We start from the raw sequence: 21,815 nt of genomic DNA on the forward strand, positions 1-21,815 counted from the left end.
AAAAAAAAAATTAAAAAAAAAAAAAAAATGAAAAAAATTAAAAATAAAATTAAAAATGAAATTAAAGAAATTTAAAAAAAAAAAAATTAAAAATAAAATTTTAAAAATTTATGAATAAAAATAACATTAAAACAATTAAAAATAAAATAAAAAAATTAAAATTAACAAAAAAAAACTTTTAAAAAAATTAAAAATCAAAATTAAAAAATATTAAATAAAAATAAATAAAACAAGTGCAGTTGAACTTTCCTAACACGAATCAATATAATCCACAAAAACAAACTTCGAGTTATGGCAGGAAATTTGTATGAAATTTGACTTCTATTGCCAATTCAAGAGTTCGAGTTATGGAGAACTCCGAGTTATAGAGAAGTTCGAGCTATGGAAGTTCAACTCTCATTGCAAAATTTTAAATTAATGAAGCATATGTTACATGTATGTATGTGTGTATGTTTTAGTATAATTGTATTTGAGCAAGTATCCAAAGGCACAAATTGAACTCAGCACTGCATGCACGCACCAGCAAAATACATTTGTTGGAATTTTGCGCCAGGCAAAATTATGCTTTTGCTGAACGATTATGAACGGCTCGCCTCAAACACAAAAAAAATAAATATTTAGTTTAAACAAAATTAATTATGAACATAATTACTAAAGAACCGTTGCGCAGACGACGTTTCACCAGCTACGTGAAGTGAAATTCACTGCCGCATAGAGCTGAAAAATTAGCATATTAAAAAAAACTTCACCGCATAAAACCAACTGGCAAGTAGTGTAACGAAATTCGCAAAAAATCATAGCAATAAACAACCATACCCTTTTCTTATAGCAACCAAAAGTGCTGTTCGTACATTCTACATATTTCGCACAAATATATATTTTTTTGTGTTTATAGTTTTTGTTTTTTTTTGTATTTTTCGTTTAAGTTTTTTGTATTCTGTCAAATTATATTTTATATCATTAGTTTTCCTTTTTCATATTACAATTAATTATGTGTTTCATGTAAAATAAATAATAATTATTTTTTTCTAAATAGAAATATTAAATTATTTGTTATATGCTTCGCCATATAATGTACTTGCTAAGAATACGACACGCCTTCAAGCATTTCAACATTTCTAAAAACCTTCTATTCATTGCGCCCACTTTCACATAAGCGTGCTCCAGCTGCTGCATCACAAATATTTATGATCTTTCGTTTTCTTCACCCTCATCTGCTCGCCCTAACATTTTTCTGCTTGCTTGCATCATTCATTGGAAAATTGCAAATTTGTTTTTTCGTTTTTTTTGTAAACATACGTATTATATTAAAAAATAATTATGTCATAGCATTCTATGCAACACATTGCTCGCTTTATGAGTTAACAGCACTTGCTTGTGGCAATTGACCGCTCATTACGCTGCCGCCACCACCACCGCGTATGGCAATGTTGCCCTGGCCAGCGCGTATGGGTTTGGCGATTTGTGCCTGTGGACCACGGCGTCCGAGATGCTTTTGTCGCACCGCTTCCTTAATGCGATCCACTTCGTATTGATAGCGTTTACGGTCGCGCATCGCACCTTCTTTCGCTTCCTTGAGTGCTGACTCTAACGCCTTGACGCGCTCCATTGTTGTGCGCAGACGTTTCTCCAGCTTGGGCAATTCACAGCGCAGATCGGCATTGTCGCGCACCAATTGCTTATGCACCTTTGTCAACTGATCGAGATTGTTTTCGAGGAAAGAGATTTTCTGTTTTTGTGCCAGTGAGCAGCCGTCCTCCTCGTTGTCTTCGTTGATTACGGTCTTCTTGATGCGTGCCTGACGGTAGAAATGTGTGATATTATGTCTTGATACTGTACGATATATTTTCATAATGCAACAAAACAAAACTTACCTGTAAATCTTGTACGAAGAGTTTTCTGAGGTTATGTAGCGTTTGCAATTCCTTGGACACGGTATCTTCTAGACCCTTCAAGTCTTTGCGTGCTTGTTCGCGACGCTCGTTGGTGAGTATGATGTCCTGTAGCTTATTGGACTTGTCCGCTTCTTCCTGCTTCAATTTTTCATAGTCGACCGTCATCTGTTGGTGGGCCAAAATCAATTTCTGGTATACATCCTTCATTTCGCTCATTTCATGCTGCTTGGCAAGTATCTCGTCGCGCAATTCGGACACTTGTTTGGTGTGCGCTTCACGCAGCTCATCCATTTGCGAATCGAACATGGAACGCAATTCCTCCGCCTTTTGTTTTTCCTCGGCATTCACAGCGGACACATGCTCTGCTGCCTTCAGTTTGGCGCATTCTTCGCGCAGTGAATCGATTTGCTCCTCCAGAGCACGCTTCTTGTTTTCTGCCTCGCGCATTGATTCTTGTAGCGACTTCATGCGTGCCTCATGTTGCGAGATCAGTAGACGGTATTCGCCCAAGTCTTTTTCGTACTCGGACAATTTCTTGTTCGAATCGACTTGCTGCGTTTCCATATTGCTACAACGCTGTGCCATATTCTTCGCCTCGGTTTTCATTTTGCTGATGTAGAGGCGCGCCATGGTGAAGTCTTCCTCCACTTTGGTCGAATCGCTAGCACCGGTCACGCTGTTCATTTTCATATCAACAGCAGAATCGCCAGTAGCCAACGCTTGACCGACTTCGGCTAGATCTCGCAACAGATTTGTCAGCATTTCGTTGATGCGTTTCTTTTGGTGCGTTGACATATCCTTTAACTGTTGCAACTCAGACGTTGTCGAATTGAGTAGTGTTTGCTTTTGTTGCAATTCCTCATTGAGTGAGTCGATATCTTTGTTTTTGGTCTCGATTTCTTGCGATTTTTGATCATAATTAACTGCCAATTCTTCAAGTGCCTGCAGCACCTCTTTAACCTCTTCCTTGGCCGATTCGTTCTCCTGTTGAATGCGTGCCATCTCTGATTGCAGCGCTTCATATTCACGACGCGCATTAGCAATGAGCTCTTCCTGCTCCAAAATCTGATCTTTCAGATTCTCCACATACTGGCTCTGTTGGTTGATTTCTTCGTCTTTCTCATCGAGCTGTTGGTAGAGACCTTCACGTTCGGCTTCGAGACGCGCGCGCTCATCGCTACTAATTGAGCCAACCATGAGACCGGCCGCCGGTGTAGCGGGCACTGGTCCAGCAGTAGTCGCCGGTGCCTCCACCTCCAGGTTGGGTGTGCTCGCCTCCATAACATCATCTACATTGACTTGCTCTTCGGCATTGACCGTTTCACCGGCGCGCCAACGTGCCAACTCCAATTCCAACTTCTCAATTTTACCCTTAAGACGTGCATTCTTCTCTTTTTCCTTTTCATATCGTCGTTTCCACTCTTCGGCTGTAAGTTCCTCATTGACACAAACAACATTCTTGACGGTCTTGGCACGGCGACCGAATTCTAATGTTGATTTTGTCTCAGCCTCATTGAAACTAGCTGGTGAACAACAAATTACGATTGTGGTGCGTGCATTACCGCCCAACGATTCCTGCAAGATGCGCGTCAACTTCGAGTCTCGATACGGTATATGCGTTTTATTGCCGTCCGCCAGTGCGGAGATCACATTACCCAAGGCAGACAATGATTTGTTAATATTTTTGGCTTCATCCAGTACCGTACCTTCAGCACCGGTCTTCGAAACCTTCTCAGAACCTGCCAAATCCACCAAATACAATTTACCGGAAAGTTTCTTTTGATTCTCCAAATTCTCTTGTTTCACATTAATCAAGAATACTGAATGCGAACGCGACGAATGTTCGTTCATGTCTGCAAGAACCAAAAAATTATCAAATACCGATTCCAACAAAAAACCAAAACGTTGATGCACTTACTTGTCACAGCAATATGCCGATTCGATTTTCCCTCCTCAATTACCTCGAACACATCCTCGGGTGACGACACAAAACGCTCTGTAGCGCCCTTCACGTACGGCACACGGTTCTTATCTTCATGTACGCTTAGGTTAACTTTCGAGACGTCAAGTAAATCTCGTATCTTATCCATATAGATTTCATAGTATGAGACCTTAATGTGAAACTCGAGATTCATCTCCATTGTGTAAATGTGATTGAAAATATCATTGACAATACGCGGTATGATACCTTGCTTCACCGGATCACCTAGTACACCCTCCATGGTGTGTGTTTTACCTGACGATGTTTGACCGTAGGCAAATATTGTGCCGTTATAACCGGCCAGCACATCTGTGACAATAGACTTGGCAGCCTCATTGTACACTTTCTCTTGGGATGCATTTGGTTTGAAAACTTTGTCGAACAAATATACTTTGCCCTGTGGATTAGACGAAAGAAAATGAAACAAAAATTAGTTTTGATAAATAAAACATTGAATTGCTTTTGAAGAGATGTTCTACTCAATTTTAAATTATTAAATTCTAATAATATTTTTACCAGTTTGTGTTTATATTTACATATGTATAGTATATTTCTAGATCAAAAAAATATAAACATTTTTGTTATTTAGACCTTATATAGCAAACCCATAAACGGACTATTCTGATTTGGTTCCCTTCATTAATTCCGAGCCGATCTTCTCGGTTTCTAGTACTTCAGCCTTCAAACTGTTGTATTGAAATTGAAAAGATAATTGGTTTGAAAACTTTTCTACAGCGGTACTCTAGTGAATAGAGATCCAAATGTGAAAATGCATCGGTTATTTTCCATTTCTGCAATCTCTACTGGTAGACAACTATCTAAGAAAACTACATCAAAACTCAAGGTAAAACAATAATTCTTTGTTATGCATACAAAAAAATTACATCAATTTCTTTTTTGAAAATAATGTGCGGAAATCCTTTATATTGTGGAATGCACCACATTAAACTGTCAAACCAAAAGTAAACAAACAAACCGCTGTCAAAATTCAAACAAGTTTCTACGTATTTTGAATTTAAAGTGATTGAAAAGGATTGAATAGCAACGATTCACACATATTTAACACCTTTGAACTATCGAGTGCTTAGGCAGCAACGTATCCCAACAATAAATAGTCCATTTGCTATCAACAGAAAACCATAAGCCGCTCGCTACGGATGCAAGTGGGAGGCAAACACCCACGGCACAAATGTCAGCTACAAAAATAAAAGCAAAAGTTTGCAAACAAAGTTCCATTAAATTCCGATGTGCACATGCCACGATGGTTGGTTTAGTACAAGTTGTTGTTTTTTTTTTCTTACAGCTTTTTGTTGTAAACGAATGCATCCTGCTGACCTACTTTTCAAGATATAAAAATTCATACGACTACATAGCATATTAAGCATGGCAAAAGGTTGAAAGGGCGTGTGTTGATATTCGGATAATTATTGTGATGTATTTTTGAGTTATTTTTTTTAATTCTAGTATGCAATCATTAAAGCTAACGCACGGTTGAATTACTTATTTGCATAACGGTATTCTATTTTGCTTACATTCAAAATAAACTTTTGACATTCCTTTATGCTAAATATACACACATATCTGCATATCTACGAATATGCCATCAATCAATCGCACAATCATAGATATTCCTATTATTTATATATTTATGCGCTAACGACTTGTACCTGATTGCTTGTGCACGCTGTTGTTGCGTTAACCTTCTTGCCATAGGAATCAACCAAAAAACTAACAAATTTGGGTTAGAGACATTAGCTGCGCTAAACGTTAGTTGATTGGCAAGCAGACCGGAATTTCGAACGCACACTGTTTTGGCTGCTTGCCAAAGGAAATTTCACCACAGATTAAGTACGAAATAATAGTACATAGGAAAAAAGTACATAACAAAACTTAATGCAAATTAAATGTGATGCAATATTAGAAAAATCAATACACAACTTAAACGGATAAAAAGTGCCGCAGATAAAACAGAGTCGGAAAATAAAGAGCACATAAATAATTATGACGTTTTTTATGGAATTAAAAAATAAAATTCACTACAGCAGATAGAAGAAAGTAAACAGCAAAAATATCAGCTGGTTGGAAGACTTTAGAAAATTCATATACATAGCTAAAAAAAAATAGTAGAAATTACTATAGTTCCTATGGAATATAAACTCCCGATTATGGTCTACATATAGTGATTTCATTTTATAATCAGAAATAGTAACGAGACACAAAATTTTGGGGCAGTATTATAATTTGTTTTGTAGTGCGAAGAACATCATAAATATAATAACACACCTAAGCCAGTTCTAAATTTAAAGGCGATTTTTTATTATTTTATTAATATTTATTAAAAGCATTGTTGAAGGTAAAGCGATACCGTACTTCCGTAAAAATGTTAAACTGCTACATACTATTTATGAACCACATTTTGTTCTCAATGCACAAAACAAATGCTTGATTACTAAAAACAAATAAGTGATAATATATCTGGGGAATGTTTAGACGTTTTCTGTTGTACACATAGACACACATGCATGTAAATAATGAAACTTTCCATACACAAAATCAAATTAGCTTAAGTAAAATTAATTTGGTAAATAATTGAAAAGGTCGTTCCGCCTTGAGCCCCGTTGTACGAACATATTTTGTGGATCATTACGGGTTGACTCATCTATTCCGTATATTGAAATGACTAAAATGTACACACACATGAGTGAATTTCGTTTTTTTTTCTTCAATGTGAAATTAGATCATAAATATAAGAATACCGAGTCATGTTCTCACCAATCAACTAATGACGACCAGCGAATAAGAAGCACACAAGAATCCAGATTTTTTTGTTTGAGGGAATTATGTGATAATTTCACACAATACCTAATTTCGGTATAATTAAAACAAGTGTAACGAACACTGTGTAACAAAGTACTTTTGAGTAGGAATAATTCTGTGCCATGAATTGATAGAATTTGGTAGTATCTATAGCTATTATTGTTTCTGTGTACCATAACTAGGTTTTCGACTAGAAAGCAATCAGTGTGGAACATCTAAAGAGAATTTGAGATACAGTACTAATCATTTTAACGCTTTTAGTGACCCGTTTAGTGAATATCCGAGACCCTTTAATTTTATCTCTAAGCTTCTTTTTGTTTTTTGACAATAAGGATTCATTTCCTCGTCTCGTCTCGCCTCAAGAATCGCTAACCGCACTAAAAAGTTTGTATAAAGCAAATAAAAGCGAAATTTAAAAGTAAATTTATTAAAACAGCAATGAAACTGCAAGTAAAAGGAAGCATAAAGCAAATTAGCAATGTCTCATATGAACATATTCAATTATGTTTTAACTCGACCAACAATTGGCGCATGTTGAGGAGAGTAATGAGATTGTGGAAAGTGTGCTCGAGATTTTCGCTTTATTTTAATATGGCTATGATTGTTATAATTAGTATGCATATTTATTCATATGGAGTAAGTATGCCGTACGTGGTTGCGCAAAAGTGCGAGATATATTTAATTGCTCATGCATACACTCATCGAGACAATATGCAAAAAAAACCGTTCTCTTTTTTCGCACGATCCAACAGCTGGATAGTTCATTAGTTTTTTTCTCGACAACACATACATAGATATATGTAAGTATGTACAAAGTACATATATAATTCGAGTGATAACATTTTAATTGAAGAAATATATAGATTAGATTGAAAGTGAAAATATGACGTCAAAATTATGTATCTACATGAAAGTATAGAAAGACCTTCTGAATGCAGTATTTAGCAGACAAAATCCGATTTTGGTCATTAGTGGCAGAAAAATGCAGCTCAGAAACATCAAATTTGATAGGACCTCACGAACAGTTTCAATATATTATTCAGAAGCTATTAATATGAAAGTATTCATAAAGCCTTTGCTGAAGACAATTTCCAACGGCATATTCACCTGCATAACAACAAAGAATACATTTTGACTGCTTCTTGCCAACACAAAATCCTTTCTTCTAGTATGATATACCTAACATCTGCAAAGGACTTACAGATATTGTCCAACCTATCAGAGATTAAGTTGCTGAAGTCCACCATAAACATATGAATAACTAAATATACTCTTATTGAAGCTACAAAAAGCCAGCACTACAACAGCTTTAAAGTTAAGTTATCTACACACTGAGTCAAGTGTGCTCTTTAACACATAACCTCAAGTGGTACATAAAAACAAAAAAATAATTTCCCCCTTTCACAAAACAAAAATATAACAATAGCTGGTCATACTACTTTAAAAATTAGAAGAAAGACACGATACCATATCTAAGTTTATTTTAAGCGCAATTAAGAACTTAAAGAAAAACATGTAGAACATCAAAAGCAACACATTTCTCGCTTTTATGAGTTTACTTAAGAGGGGAAACAACTTAAACTTAAGCCACCGGCGTTTGACAGAAAATTGATGTCAAGTTTTTATGTTGCTAAGAAAACTCCCAAGAAAGCGCACACACGTGTATGTGTGAAGCAAAAACAAAGCGAGAAAAGACCTAAAGAAATTTTAAAGAAATAATGACGGAAGCAGCACGCAGAGATTTCATGTAAAACGCCAAGTAATCTATTTTTAAAATCATTCATAAAAGGGCTAAACATACATATGTATGTAAGTTTTTGTATATAGCATGTTCAACAGTATAGTTGCACTTTTGTTTAGAGATGGCATGAAGAGAAAAATAGCGTAGCAGATCAGTTAAAGTATTGCAAAAAGAGATGCTGCCATAGTGTGAAAGATAAATAACAACAAGCACTTTTTATTATCAAAAAAAAAAACTACTAACAAACACTGTGAAGAAAACGAATATGAGGAAATTATTAAAAAAGTACTTACAGATACGAAAATATTTTAAAAGCTAAGTGGGTTTGTTAAATTACACAATGAAGACTGTAGGCAGTCAGAGTCAGTCAGTTAGTCAGCCACTTAGGCGACTGTCAGTCAGTGACGAGTGTACCTACTCCAGTCGGTTGGTAATGGACGTTGGAGTTAATTACCATTTTTGTAATTGGCAATAGCTTGTTAGTGGATGCATATGAAAGAGTACCATATACATAGATATGTATGTACATATGAGTATGCATCATATTGTGGTAAAAGTTTATTAACGTGTTGTATAGTTGTATGTATGTAGATTTATGGTTGACTGCTTCAACGCTTATAGTTTGCCAAACCAACATGCATACAAACACTGAAATTTTTATATATCTACGTATGTTAGTAAATCCATAAGGTCTTTGTTGTTGCGGAACTTAAAAGAAAGAAATGTGGCGCTGCTGTGCGCCAACATGAAAGGCGGTTGCTCGGCCGCCCGACCGCATTTGGCGCAACACATTTTTCAGCGTAATAAATCGTATGGAAGTGTGGAATACTTTCGAAGGCAATACGAGTGAATGGGAGAAATGTTAAATCTAAAATATTTATGTGCTTAGAAGAAAAAAAAAGAAAGTGATTAGATAGTATATTAAAATTTAAATCGCCAATAGCTAATAAAGATTAATACTTTAACAATCATAATGCGGCTGATGTTAAAAACAGAAACAAGATACGTTAACTTCGATTGCACCCTTCACAAATGCAAAAGATTCCCTAGAAGAAGTTGATTTTTATAAATCACTTCGAAAGGCAGCAATATACGTACATACATACATATGTATATGTTGGATATAGTAATCCGATCTGAACAATTTCTTCGGAGATTGTAACACTAAATAAGACAATTGTTCAATTCACAACGACAGGTTGTGTAATCGTAAAATTATAAATTTTTACACTTGTTTTTTTATAATTCTACGATTTTACGATGCTTTACGATAGTTTGTGAATTGCTCAAATAATTTATGCCAAATTTCTTGAAGATAACTCGTCAAATACCACACACCAATCGACGGTTTTGACAAATTAGCAACTTTTTGGGGAGAAAAGGACATGTGTGAAATTTCAGATATCTAAAAAAAAAAAAACTGAGGCAAAATTTCGCGTATAAACAGACAGACAGAAATACAGACTGCACAATTCCCACGACAGCCGGTTCTACGCACCGGAATTGATCTCGGATTCATCCGACCAAGGGCTGTTTTTCGGCGATCTAACCCCGTTTGGATCGGTGAGTATTAATTTGTGTTTGTCGTCATTAGAGCAATGCCTTGCAGCAGGGTTGCTCCGTATCCTCCTGACTCGCGCTGGCATTGAGTCCAACCCGGGCCCGGAGGAATTTTTCTGCTGCGTATGCGCAAAACGGCTCCATCCAAACTCCACCTCGGTCAGGTGTAACACATGCAATGGATGGAGCCATCTTAAGACCTGCTCAGGCCTTAAGACCCATAGGGAGTGGACCACGCGTTACGTGGCCCCATGTTGCCTGCGCAATATTGCGACACAAGCCTCTACGGCTGTGCAATCCGCACACAGTTCGCGCGCCGCGCCGCCACCCAATCCAAGTGGCCAACAAAGGACCTCCACGGTCCCTAGGAGCTCAATCAGGCAACATAACTCCCCTTCTGACTTGTCCCCCCCCCCAACCTTCATCCCGCTCCAATCCTCGTGCGAGAACCAACCAGCAGCTCTTGGTCCCTCGCACAGTCTGTTCCGTGTGTCAGGCCGTCATACGCCGGAATGTGACATCCGTCAAGTGCAATTCTTGTACTGGCTGGTGTCATTTTTCGACGTGTTCCGGCCTGCGCACCACACGTGAGTGGAGTGACTCATACGTTGCCCCATGCTGCAGGAGTCTGCCCCCGCAACTCACAACAGTGGCGTCGCCAACCAACACCCCAGCGCGACAACCGCCCCTGCGGGTACTACAGCTGCAACAAATTCCACCCACACGTCACTCCCTCACCCCCAGGATCACCCACGGACACCCGCGACAAACCCGGCTACTTCAATTCAACTGCAACGGACTCCAGAGCAAGATCGAGGAGATAGTTGCACTAATGAATCGGGAACGTCTATCGATAGCTGCGGTCCAAGAAACCAAGTTAAACAGCCGCTCAGATCTTCTGAGTTGTGCAGGTTTCAACGTTATACGTAAAGATCGCGAGCGAGATAATGGTGGTGGCCTAGCTTTCATATTGCACAACACCGTGCAGTATCGTCTAATCGATGTAGACATCGACCCCAGGGATACTACCCTAGAATGTCAGGGCATAGCTATCCGGTCAGGCGATGTCGAGCTCGAAATATTTAATATATACATCCCTCCAGTTACATGTTGCCCAACAGGATATCACCCGAATATAAGTGCGCTACTTCGTGGTGAAAACCGTTTGGTACTAGGCGACTTTAACGCGCACCACGATCTTTGGCATTCCTGCCTGTCAAATGATCGTAGGGGATGGAGCTGGCGGAACAGATTGACGATTCGACATTCTGCACAATGAATGACGAAGCCCCCACCAGAGTTATGGGCACCTGTAATAGCTCGCCGGACATTACCATTGCTAGCGGTGGTCTGATAAACAGCATAACCTGGCGACCTATGCTAACTCTCGCATCAGACCATCTGCCCATAATTATTTCGATCGAGAAGCCTCCTGATTTTGTTTCTGTGGACAACCGCACCTACTTTAACTTTAACAAAGCTAATTGGGTCGGCTTCACAGAATTTACTGAGAGCACCTTCAACGCTCTACCCATTCCTACGGACGTATGCGTTGGCGAACGTCAATTCCGCAAGGTGATCGCAGCAGCTACCGCTCGCTTCATACCGGCTGGAAGAATAGCGGAAATCCGCCCAAATTTCCCAGCCGAAGCAGCCGTTTTAGCTAATGAGCGCGACACCTTACGCCATGCCGATCCCGGGGATCCCCGAATACGGGATCTCAATTTGGAGATTCGGCGTATGGTAAATCAACATAAGCGGACGAAATGGTTAGAACACCTGAAGTCCTGCAACCTCTCCACCGGAGTGAGTAAGCTTTGGGCTACTGTCAAAGCTCTGTCTAACCCGAAGAGACATGACGACCGAGTTGAAGTTCAATTCAATGGTCATGCCTCTTCGGACCCGAAGAAGTGCGCGAGCTATTTTAGCCGGCAGTTCACACTGCACCCTTCGGTAGACAAAGCTAAACGATGTGTTAACCGACGGCTGCGCAAAATGCCAAACGACGGCGCGCCACTTACTTTCACCGGTGAGGAGGTTCAGGGTGTCATCAAAAAAGCAAAATCCTCCAAATCCATTGGCCCTGATGGAATCAACATGCTAATGCTAAAGCATCTAGGCTCGACGGGAGTAGAATATCTCACCAAGGTACTTAATCTGTCGCTGACCACTCTTCAAATACCCGATGTGTGGAAAGTCGGAAGAGTGGTCCCACTACTGAAACCTGGGAAACCCGCCAACAAAGGGGAATCTTATCGCCCGATAACTCTCCTCTCCCCAGTAGTGAAGACACTTGAGGCCTTGCTACTCCCGACCTTCACTCACCACCTGAGCCTAGCCAGCCACCAGCATGGATTCCGAAAAGTGCATAGTACCACCACAGCACTTAGCGTCATAAACGCCCAGATAGTTCGTGGCCTCAACCAGAAACCACCCTGCGAAAGAACGATCCTCGTAGCGTTGGACCTGTCAAAAGCCTTTGACACGGTCAACCACACAACGCTACTGCAGGACATTGAAACAACTACGCTCCCTCCAGGGTTAAAGAGGTGGACCATGAACTACCTGAGCGGTCGCCAGTCATCCGTACTATTTCGAGGTAAAACATCTAAACTGAGAAGAATTAAACAGGGGGTTCCGCAGGGTGGTGTCCTCTCCCCACTACTGTTTAATTTCTACATCTCGAAACTCCCACAACCACCAGAGGGAGTTTCCATAACCTCGTACGCTGATGACTGCACGATATTGGCGTCGGGCAATGGAATCGATGGCATGTGTTCGAAGGTAAACAGCTACCTCTCCGATCTTTCTCGTTTCCTCACTGCACGAAATCTGACACTCTCCCCCACCAAATCCACAGCGACCATTTTTACCAACTGGACGAAGGAGTATAGACTTGAGCTTAACATTGCAGTCGACGGCGTCAAAATTCCGACTGTCAATAATCCTAAGATTTTAGGTGTAACTTTCGACAGTCTATGCTCCTTCTCTCCGCATTCGACCGCGATTATCGCCAAAGTACAGAGCCGCAACAAAATCCTCAAGTCGCTAGCCGGCAGCACATGGGGAAAAGACAAAGAAACGTTGTTGGCAACATACAAGGCAATCGGCCGGCCGGTCCTCAATTACGCAGCGCCCATATGGTCGCCTGGATGCAGTGGCACGCAGATGAGGAAACTTCAGACCTGCCAAAATACTGCACTCCGGACCACTACAGGATGTCTCTTGATGTCTCCGATTGAACACCTCCATAGTGAGACGCGCATGCTCCCGGTTAAGGAGCATAACGAACTCCTCTCCAGGCAGTTCCTGCTGGGATGCTTTCGCAGAAATCACCCCTGCAGCCATCTGCTTGGAGCGGAACCGCCTCCTAGGAGCATCAAGAGGTCATTCCTGGATTACGTCGACGACGTCGTACAGTACGCCGACCGGACTTCGGACGCAACCAACTTTCGACAGGTACTGACCGCCATTCACAGTGGAGCCATCAACACCTTCACCGACTCCCTTCCCGTGAATGGCGTTCTTGGAGTTAAACCACCACCCATCGCAGACGAAGAGCTCCAGCTGCCGCGAGAAACGCGTGTGACCCTTGCGCAACTTCGTTCTGGATACTGTAGCAGGTTAAACTCCTACTTATCCAGAATAGACCCTGACATACTCGATGTATGTCCTGCCAGCAACGAGTCTCCGCATGACACTGACCACCTCTTTGCATGCCCCACAAACCCTACCCATCTAACACCCTCCTCCCTTTGGTCCGACCCCGTCGAAACAGCACGTTTCTTGGGCCTACCGTTAGATGACCTCGACGACAACTCAAATGATATCTACCATCCCAACGGGGATTGAATCTCCGTTAAAACAACAACAACAACAAATACAGACTGAGTCCTTTGGCGTCTTCTAGGTGTTACAAACTTCGCGGCAAATTTAATATACTCTGTTCAGTGTATAATAAGCAGAGAAACAAATTAATTGTTTAAGAATAGTATATTACCAATGATTTTATGTTTTATTATCGACTTTCAGTAATATTTTTTCGTTCGACTACAAAATGGAAAATTTTTCGATCATAAAGACTTTCCTTGTTATAAGAAGTAATAGCAATAATCTGACAATCCGAACTACACTTTCAATTTCTTTGTTTCTAATTTCATTTTGTTTCTCATTTCATTTAGTATGCAATGCGAATACTCCTCAGAGAATCTTTGGCAAATATCATAAATTTCTTGTCCAATTTTCACCTGCATATAAAATTAACCCTAATAAACACTTGCCAGTCTTTTATTCCAATACTTGCACACATTTGTATGTGCACCTTCATACGCAAACAAAGATTCTCCAACGCAAGTAGTATGAGCATGTACTCATATGTTTTCGCGCTTCAAGTCAACCCATCTGGAGCGTCGTTACACATATTGCAGGAAAAATGCCTGATGGGTTTAAATAAATTATTCAACTTCTACATGTGCTTCATTCGCACAAATTGCTTGCTTGGCGCATAATACTGTCGATAGCTTCTATGTAATTGGTAATATGGATATATGTATGTATATCCACCAATACATACACATACATATATGGTATATATTTACATATTGCTACTCCTACAGTGGCGCACTTTTGCAGCTTGTGCTGTCCATTTGCTGTTACCATTGACACTACCGACACGCCATTCCATGCCACCCGGCAAAAGTGTATATATGTATATGTAAGAAAATTCCGCGTGCAGTCATCACCATCGTCGCTCCTGAATGTATGGACATGACTCACGCGCCATAAACAGTGTTCATGTTGCGGGTAACTTGGCGCAATGAGCACAATAAGTGGTATGAGGTTGAAATAGTAGCGTTGGCGCTGATGCCGACAATATAGCGTCGTAGCCAACGAAGACCATGGCATCGGTATCGCTGCCTGTAAAGCAGCGTATGAATCGTTTAGGTTCACGCAACTCAGTCTTCCGTCCTACATCTGTACCCACTTTCGGCTTATGTCTTTCTAGCGTAGTGCTCTCATTCGTTTTTAGAGTATTAGTTAATCGCCTCTATACATTTTATTTATTTCGTTAATATTTTCGTAATGTTTTTGTTTTCTTTCGCAGAGCAGCTGTTCGATTATCGTCAAAGTTTCGACTTTTGTAGTGGTTGCGGAAAATTGTTAAATAAATGTTTATGACTGGAAAGTTATTCTTTATTTGAATTGATAAACTGACATGAGATGAAATTATTTTGTTTTGATTTCTATTTATCACAATTTTTTTTTTTGTTTCTTTCAATATTAATGTATTTTAAAATTTATTTCATAATTCTACTATATTATAGCAGAATTCGATCAAACAAACGCCGGTTTAAATGTAATGTAAAAAAAAGCCATGAAAGCATTTTTTTTGCATTTCCAATTCTTTTTTAATACAATAATTCATAAGATAATTTAGATCTCTTTCGCTTGTGTGGTATATTAATAAAGCAATAAAAAAGAATTTGATCGTGCTAGATATAAAACAGCACCTTTTATGTTATTAAAAGTTAAATAAGAATGTGTAGGCAAAAATGACTTTCCCTAAAATACCTAACTAATGCTATAGAAACCTACAGAATATACAATAGATTTCAATTTTATGTATTATTACTGTATTCTAATAGATTTCAAACATTTGTATCTTTTTATCAAAATCAATTTGTCATAATCACTATCAGACGTTATAAGAAATCGAATATCATCATCATTGTTATGAAATTTCACAAAGTGGGGTGGCAACACCCAAGAATAAACCTCCTGCCTATCTTATGTATTTGTTTTAGGGTAGAATAGGGAAAAAATGACGTCATCGACCAGGGAGTGTAGCGGGAGTGGTAGTTATATTTGACAATATTTGCAAACGCAAAACGTATTTATATATATATTTGTATTAAAATTGTCAAATGGTTAATAATTTCTTAAATATACATACCGCAATGGAAATGCAATTCTCTTCAGTGTTGTTTGGAAATTTGACGATGAATTTAGAACCGGCCTTCTCTTCACTGTCATTCAGTGGACGAAAACGACATACCACTTTGATACTGTCCTCCGCTGGAATCTCCCGTTCAGCAGACATTTTGACGGTTGAGCGGTGCTGACCAAACCGTTATCCTAAATATATGAAGTTTATCCAACCCTAATATTTCAAAATGGTGACTTCGTAACTGCACTTCCAATTAGCACCGCTCAAATGCCTCTTCTTTTTTCAATTTTATACTACTTCGGAAGTGAAAATTATTACTGCATTTAACAATTATTGACTTTTGCTACTCTCCTGCCTCCTACTTTTAAATTTTCTTTCTTTTAATATTGTATTTTTCTTTACTTCACTGCTTTTCCTTTTTGCAACTGCGACGTTTTCTGCTTGCTTAGCACAGACGCAGACACATGCAATTTCACACGTCAATCACACAACGGAATGGACGCGTTAGATTTTCTTATTAAAAAAAATGCAATTAAAATAGCACAGGATATCCTTTTTTCAAGGTTTTATGGAAAGATTTTCAAATTATTTAATTGTTAAAAAATATAAAAATTTTCACTTTGCTCGTCAAACCGAACCGAACCGAACAGTAGAATATGAGACGACAAATACACACCTCGCATCGCAACAGAGGAGGATGAACGCGATTGACAGCAAAAAAGTGTTAACAGATTAGTGACTTCCAAAGGTATTTCAACACTTTGCAATAATGTCAGTACTATAATTATATTCTCTTAAGCAAATTATAATATACAGTAGTTCGTTTTTTTATGAATATTAGCTTATTAGAAAGATAGAAGAATTGAAGTAATTATCATATTCTTGCATGTGTTCCAGTTAATGTGGCAAGGCTTTGTTTTTGCATTTTCCCATTCACTTCTTTTGACAAGTTCAAAATAATTTCCAGCAGTTATCTCTTTTCTGTAACGGTCTCATAAACAATCAGCTGGATTTATTAGAGTTGCCCGACTAAAGATGTGTTCGGAATATTACTAAAATATTTTATTTAAATATCGAAACAAATTTTATTCAATGATATAATGAAATATTTACTATATAAAATGCATTTATATGCAGTTATTCAAATAATTTTATAAATGATATACCATAGGTGTTGTAGATGTTGAAATTATTTTGCCATCAATATAATTTCAAAAAGGATTACACCAAATCACCCTGTTCCTAAGAGTGTGTCAAAAGTGACAATTTGTAAAAATTCCCTCGTTCAGATTATTTCGTGCTGTTGTCAAATTAAGCAAAACACACTTTAAACATATTATTTTGTAATAAATTTTCTGTGATTACACAAGTTTTAACTTCAAAAAGTTTGTAGTTGATATCTCCATGAGTTTCCAACCACCAACAACAACCACAGCCGCGAGCACAGGTTTCTCGTTTGGTCTGGGAACTGCCGCTGGAGCTGCGAAGCCGGGATCTTTTTCGTTTGGCGCCACTGGTGGCGGAGACGCGGGCACTGTAAAACCTTTGTCATTTGGTGCGCCAGCTCCTACTGCAACCTCTATGGCTGCCCCCGCTGCTGTAGGGTTTGGTGGCAGTTTTCTAGGAGCTGCTACTACGACTACCGGTACAACCGGCGCTTTACCTACAGCTACAACTGCAACCACAGGCTTTTCTTTTGGTACACCAACAGCTAGCTCAGCAGCCGTGGCACCCTCTGCTGCTGCACCTGCAACAAGTGCGCCGTCAGGTTTTGGATTCGGTGCTGCACCGACAGCCGCCGCAACCACTGCTTCAACAGGTTTCGGGTTTGGCGCTACAGCAACGGCCGGTACAACCACAGCAATCGGGACTACTACCACATCTGTAGCTGCAGCGCCAGCTTTTTCATTGACAACAGCCAAAACCACAGCAACTGCCTTGCCAACTCTTGGTACATTAAGTGCCGCAACTGCTCCGGCCACAGGTGGTTTCGCAAATTTGAGTACTGCAACAAAAACTACAGAATCATCAGCTGTAGCAAATGCTTCACACCTAACATATAATCAATTGGAAGAGCACATTAATAAATGGACATTGGAATTAGAGGAACAAGAAAAAGTGTTTGCGGATCAAGCGACACAAATCAATGCGTGGGATAAAATTCTTATTAGTAATAATCATAAAATACTCGAGCTGAATGATGCCGTACAAAAGGTAAAATCAGATCAGCAAACATTGGAACAGGAGTTGGAATTCATAGCCACCCAGCACAAAGAACTTGAGGAAAGTATTGTACCACTACAGAAGGAATTTCTTAAATTGCCGCAAGTTGATGTGGAGCGAAGTCAAACTTACCTCTTGGTTGAGAATTTAGACACGCAATTAAAACAAATGTCGGAGGATTTGAAAGAAATTATCGATAATCTAAATGAGTCGAATAAAGGTCAAGATAGTACAGATCCAATTATACAAATTGGTAAAATATTGAATGCTCACATGAGCTCTCTGCAGTGGATAGAGTCATCCACTACAAATATTTCCACCAAACTCGACGATATTACGAAGATGCACGAATCATTTAAGCGTGAATCAGAACGTTCCTTCCGATCAGCTTACTATAACTGAGTAATGGTTTTTTAAAGGATATTCCAATTTTTTCACAATATACATACATTTTGTTAAAACCAAGTTTTCTATAAAATACGTTATTTTATTTAATTTCTGTAAAATTACAAATAAATCAAGCAGTGGTCTTAATAGTATTTGTAATGTTTTAGTCGCATCAAACTCACTTTTTTGGTGGTGCTACCCAACGCCAGATATGCACTGTTGGGTGAAAATTCCACAACACGAATTTTGCCCATATCATCTTTTCTCGGAAAATTTGCGAAGACTGTAGCGCTTGGGAAGTGTGCCAACTTAACCGCAGACTCCACTTCAACGGAGCTCATAGCCAAAATTTCAGCAGTATGATTGAACTTCACATCCGAAATGCCGGTTCGTAAATTTAAGAAAGTCTTCTCTGGCTTCGGCGTAGTAGATAGTTGCAGCTTTTGGAAGTCATAAACGTTAACTACGCCTTCCATGCTACCGGTCGCTAGAAGTCGTTGGTCCAACGATAAATCCATTGCACTTCCCTTTAAACAGCCGTCATCAATAAAGCTGTGAGCCAAACGTTGCATTGTCAAGGAGAATATATTGATCTTGGAAGACAAGGAACTACATACGATGTTTTTAGAATCGGCGGTAAAACACATTGAAGCTACATCGTCGTTTTGCTTGAATGTGTGTATAAGCTCTTGCGAGAAGGCATCAAATAGATGCATGTTGCCGAAACGACCAGCGACGGCCATGTAACGACCACATGGAGATATTCTAAAGTTGCGCAGAGTCGTAACCTCCTCGGGCAGTTTATAGCGCATTTCCTGCGCTGACAAAAGATCGTACACATAGTAGATCCGCTTTGTAGACCCAAAAATAGCCTAAAAACAAAATGAAAAACAATAATGAAATAAAAAAAAAAATAACGAAAAACAACTACCTTAGTGCCACACGGCTTCAACCGTGCACACATTATCGGGAATTTATCGAAACGTATATTGTGTAATTTTTCATTTTTCACGCCGTCAATGCTGTATATCGTAGCTATGCCTGATGTTCCTGTTACCAATGTCGCTGTGCTCTTTGGTATAAATTGTATACTGCTGATGGAACCTTCAGCATATGTGGCACGATTTAAGTCTTTCAATCGTTTGAATTCTATATGCGTTTGCCTTAAAGAATTCGTATCCGGTTTAGCTACAAACCCGACAGTCTGCAGCAGTGCCTCATCCTCTGCATCCTCAGACACCTTTTTGTTATCCAACTCTGCCCATTTTGGCTGCGGCACAGTTCGTACATAACGTGCCGTTAGGTATTCTTTGTAAGATTTATCTTGACGCAAATGATTGTGAGGACCTGAAAAACGTGTAGGACGTTTCACTTCTCCCAATGTAATATCAGTGTCATCCGCGTCGGTCCAAGCAGGTTTACGCTTTCTACTATCTTTCAAATCATCTTCTTCACTACCGCCCCCGGCTTCCTTCTCATCAATGATTTTTTTAGATTCACCAACGGCGACCGCTAAATTCTCGAGCAATCCTTCTCGATCGCCAAATATAACTTTTTCCATGGGCAGTTCCTGGGTTTCATCGCTGATGGTGGTATGTTTCTTCTTGCTCGATGCTGCATTGTGTTTATTTTCGTCACTTTTATTCTCTGTTTTTAGTTTCCCTCGCATTAAATTTTCATATTCTTCAGCGCATTCCAGCAAATCCTGAATGCTTTCATTTTCACTATCACTCATTTTATTTGTTGTTAAATAACCAATTTAATAGAAAATAAAGTAAACGAACTTTATTTTAATTGAAAACCTGCACCAGAAAAACTTTGTTTTGGTTTTTCTGACAACTGACACACGTGTGTAGAACTTATGGGTACAGTGATGTCGAACTGATTACGACGCTAAAAATATTGAATTCTTTTTAAACCATTGGACAATAATATTATTACTTAAAGTTTATATTTTCTTCATGTTGAATATTATCTCAACTGATTAGTGGCAATTGAAGATCTGGCACGATTCCGATTACTTTGGCGGCGGGGTAAAAAAAACGAATTTCCATATAAATGGGGTATGTGCGGATAGGGTAGCTTCTCCAGAGGAGGAATATCCGAAAATAATGTAAAAATAACTAATATTTTTTGAAATATTCACGTTTAAAAATTCAAAAATTTGCACTAAGAAAACATGTTATTTCTCTATGTTTCTCTAAATTTTTCACATTTTCCTCTTGTTATATTTAAATATACACTTTAAAGATTGAAATAAGTTCACATTTCACTTTTATTTTGTAATATTTTACCTATATTTATTAATTTAAAAATCACTTAGAACACTCATCGTTGCAAGGGCTAGATTGTTTACAATTATGAGGAAAACGAGCGTTGCCACATCTCAAACACCAAATTTGTAGGATTCTTAACGATTTTTCTTTGTTTATATACATATGCATATATACATATGTATACATATATACTATACATATGTATGTATATGTATAATATGCGATTTATGTTTAATAAAAATAAATAAGTAAAAATCTATAATAATATTGTAAAATTTATATCATATCGGGGTGACTGAAGTACGTTCGGGTAGTACTCCTTTCTGCGTTGGCGGCCTTCGGTCGCGCTTTAAAAAATAACCCTGGTCGAGAGAATACCCGGGGTAACTGAAGTACTTTCGCGTAATACTCCTTTCTGCGTTGGCGGCCTTCGGCCGCGCTTTAAAAAATAACCCTGGTCGAGCGAATACCCGGGATGACTGAAGTACTTTCGCGTAATACTCCTTTCTGCGTTGGCGGCCTTCGGCCGCGCTTTAAAAAATAACCCTGGTCGAGCGAATACCCGGGTGACTGTAGTACTTTGCGTAGTACTCCTTTCTACGTTGGCGGCCTTCGGCCGCGTTTTAAAAAAATAACCCTGGTCGAGCGAATACCCGGGGTGACTGAAGTACTTTCGCGTAATACTCCTTTCTGCGTTGGCGGCCTTCGGCCGCGCTTTAAAAAAATAACCCTGGTCGAGCGAATACCCGGGGTCACCGAAGTACTTTTGCATAGTACTCCTTTCTGCGTTAAAATAAAAAAAATATATTGAGTTTCTTTATAAAGTGGTTATATTTTTTGGTTATCTTGCACTAATATTCAAACAAAGTTTGAGTTTTCATTACAAAATGGTTAAATATTATTATATAATATTAGTATATAATATTACATATTTGTTTATTAAATTAAATAAAGAACATATCCATATGAATGGATAGAGGAATTTTTG

At 38.9% G+C, this 21,815-nt stretch overlaps 3 protein-coding genes across 3 annotated transcripts; 1 reads left to right on the forward strand and 2 right to left on the reverse strand.

The window, feature by feature from the left end:
• Nucleotides 1–319: 319 nt before the first annotated feature.
• On the reverse strand, nucleotides 320–16,577 carry LOC120770519 (kinesin heavy chain). The gene is made up of 4 exons (XM_040098060.1): nucleotides 15,948–16,577; nucleotides 3,814–4,273; nucleotides 1,875–3,748; nucleotides 320–1,798 (listed from the first exon to the last, which is right to left on the reverse strand). Exons 1-4 carry the CDS (start codon nucleotides 16,092–16,094, stop codon nucleotides 1,355–1,357), a joined length of 2,925 nt encoding a protein of 974 aa, XP_039953994.1. The 5' UTR covers nucleotides 16,095–16,577; the 3' UTR covers nucleotides 320–1,354.
• Nucleotides 16,578–17,211: 634 nt separating this feature from the next.
• Nucleotides 17,212–18,703, forward strand: LOC120771564 (nuclear pore glycoprotein p62). The gene has a single exon (XM_040099628.1). It carries the CDS (start codon nucleotides 17,346–17,348, stop codon nucleotides 18,564–18,566), a length of 1,221 nt encoding a protein of 406 aa, XP_039955562.1. The 5' UTR covers nucleotides 17,212–17,345; the 3' UTR covers nucleotides 18,567–18,703.
• On the reverse strand, nucleotides 18,615–20,434 carry LOC120771563 (U3 small nucleolar RNA-associated protein 18 homolog). Its single transcript, XM_040099626.1, has 2 exons — nucleotides 19,483–20,434; nucleotides 18,615–19,423 (listed from the first exon to the last, which is right to left on the reverse strand). Exons 1-2 carry the CDS (start codon nucleotides 20,284–20,286, stop codon nucleotides 18,695–18,697), a joined length of 1,533 nt encoding a protein of 510 aa, XP_039955560.1. The 5' UTR covers nucleotides 20,287–20,434; the 3' UTR covers nucleotides 18,615–18,694.
• Between the last annotated feature and the right edge of the window lie 1,381 nt (nucleotides 20,435–21,815).

Source organism: Bactrocera tryoni, chromosome 3, assembly GCF_016617805.1.
Source record: "Bactrocera tryoni isolate S06 chromosome 3, CSIRO_BtryS06_freeze2, whole genome shotgun sequence".
NCBI lineage: Eukaryota > Metazoa > Arthropoda > Insecta > Diptera > Tephritidae > Bactrocera > Bactrocera tryoni.

Excerpts from the sequence above, each read along its gene's own strand:
- LOC120771564 (XM_040099628.1), top strand. The coding sequence starts at position 17,346 with ATGAGTTTCCAACCACCAACAACAACCACAGCCGCGAGCACAGGTTTC.
- LOC120771563 (XM_040099626.1), bottom strand. The coding sequence starts at position 20,286 with ATGAGTGATAGTGAAAATGAAAGCATTCAGGATTTGCTGGAATGCGCT. Across the intron at positions 19,424-19,482 it reads TGAAGCCGTGTGGCACTAAG|GCTATTTTTGGGTCTACAAA; the intron begins GTAGTTGTTTTT and ends TTTTGTTTTTAG.
- LOC120770519 (XM_040098060.1), bottom strand. The coding sequence starts at position 16,094 with ATGTCTGCTGAACGGGAGATTCCAGCGGAGGACAGTATCAAAGTGGTA. Across the intron at positions 4,274-15,947 it reads AGAATTGCATTTCCATTGCG|GGCAAAGTATATTTGTTCGA; the intron begins GTATGTATATTT and ends TCTAATCCACAG. Across the intron at positions 3,749-3,813 it reads TCGGCATATTGCTGTGACAA|ACATGAACGAACATTCGTCG; the intron begins GTAAGTGCATCA and ends TGGTTCTTGCAG.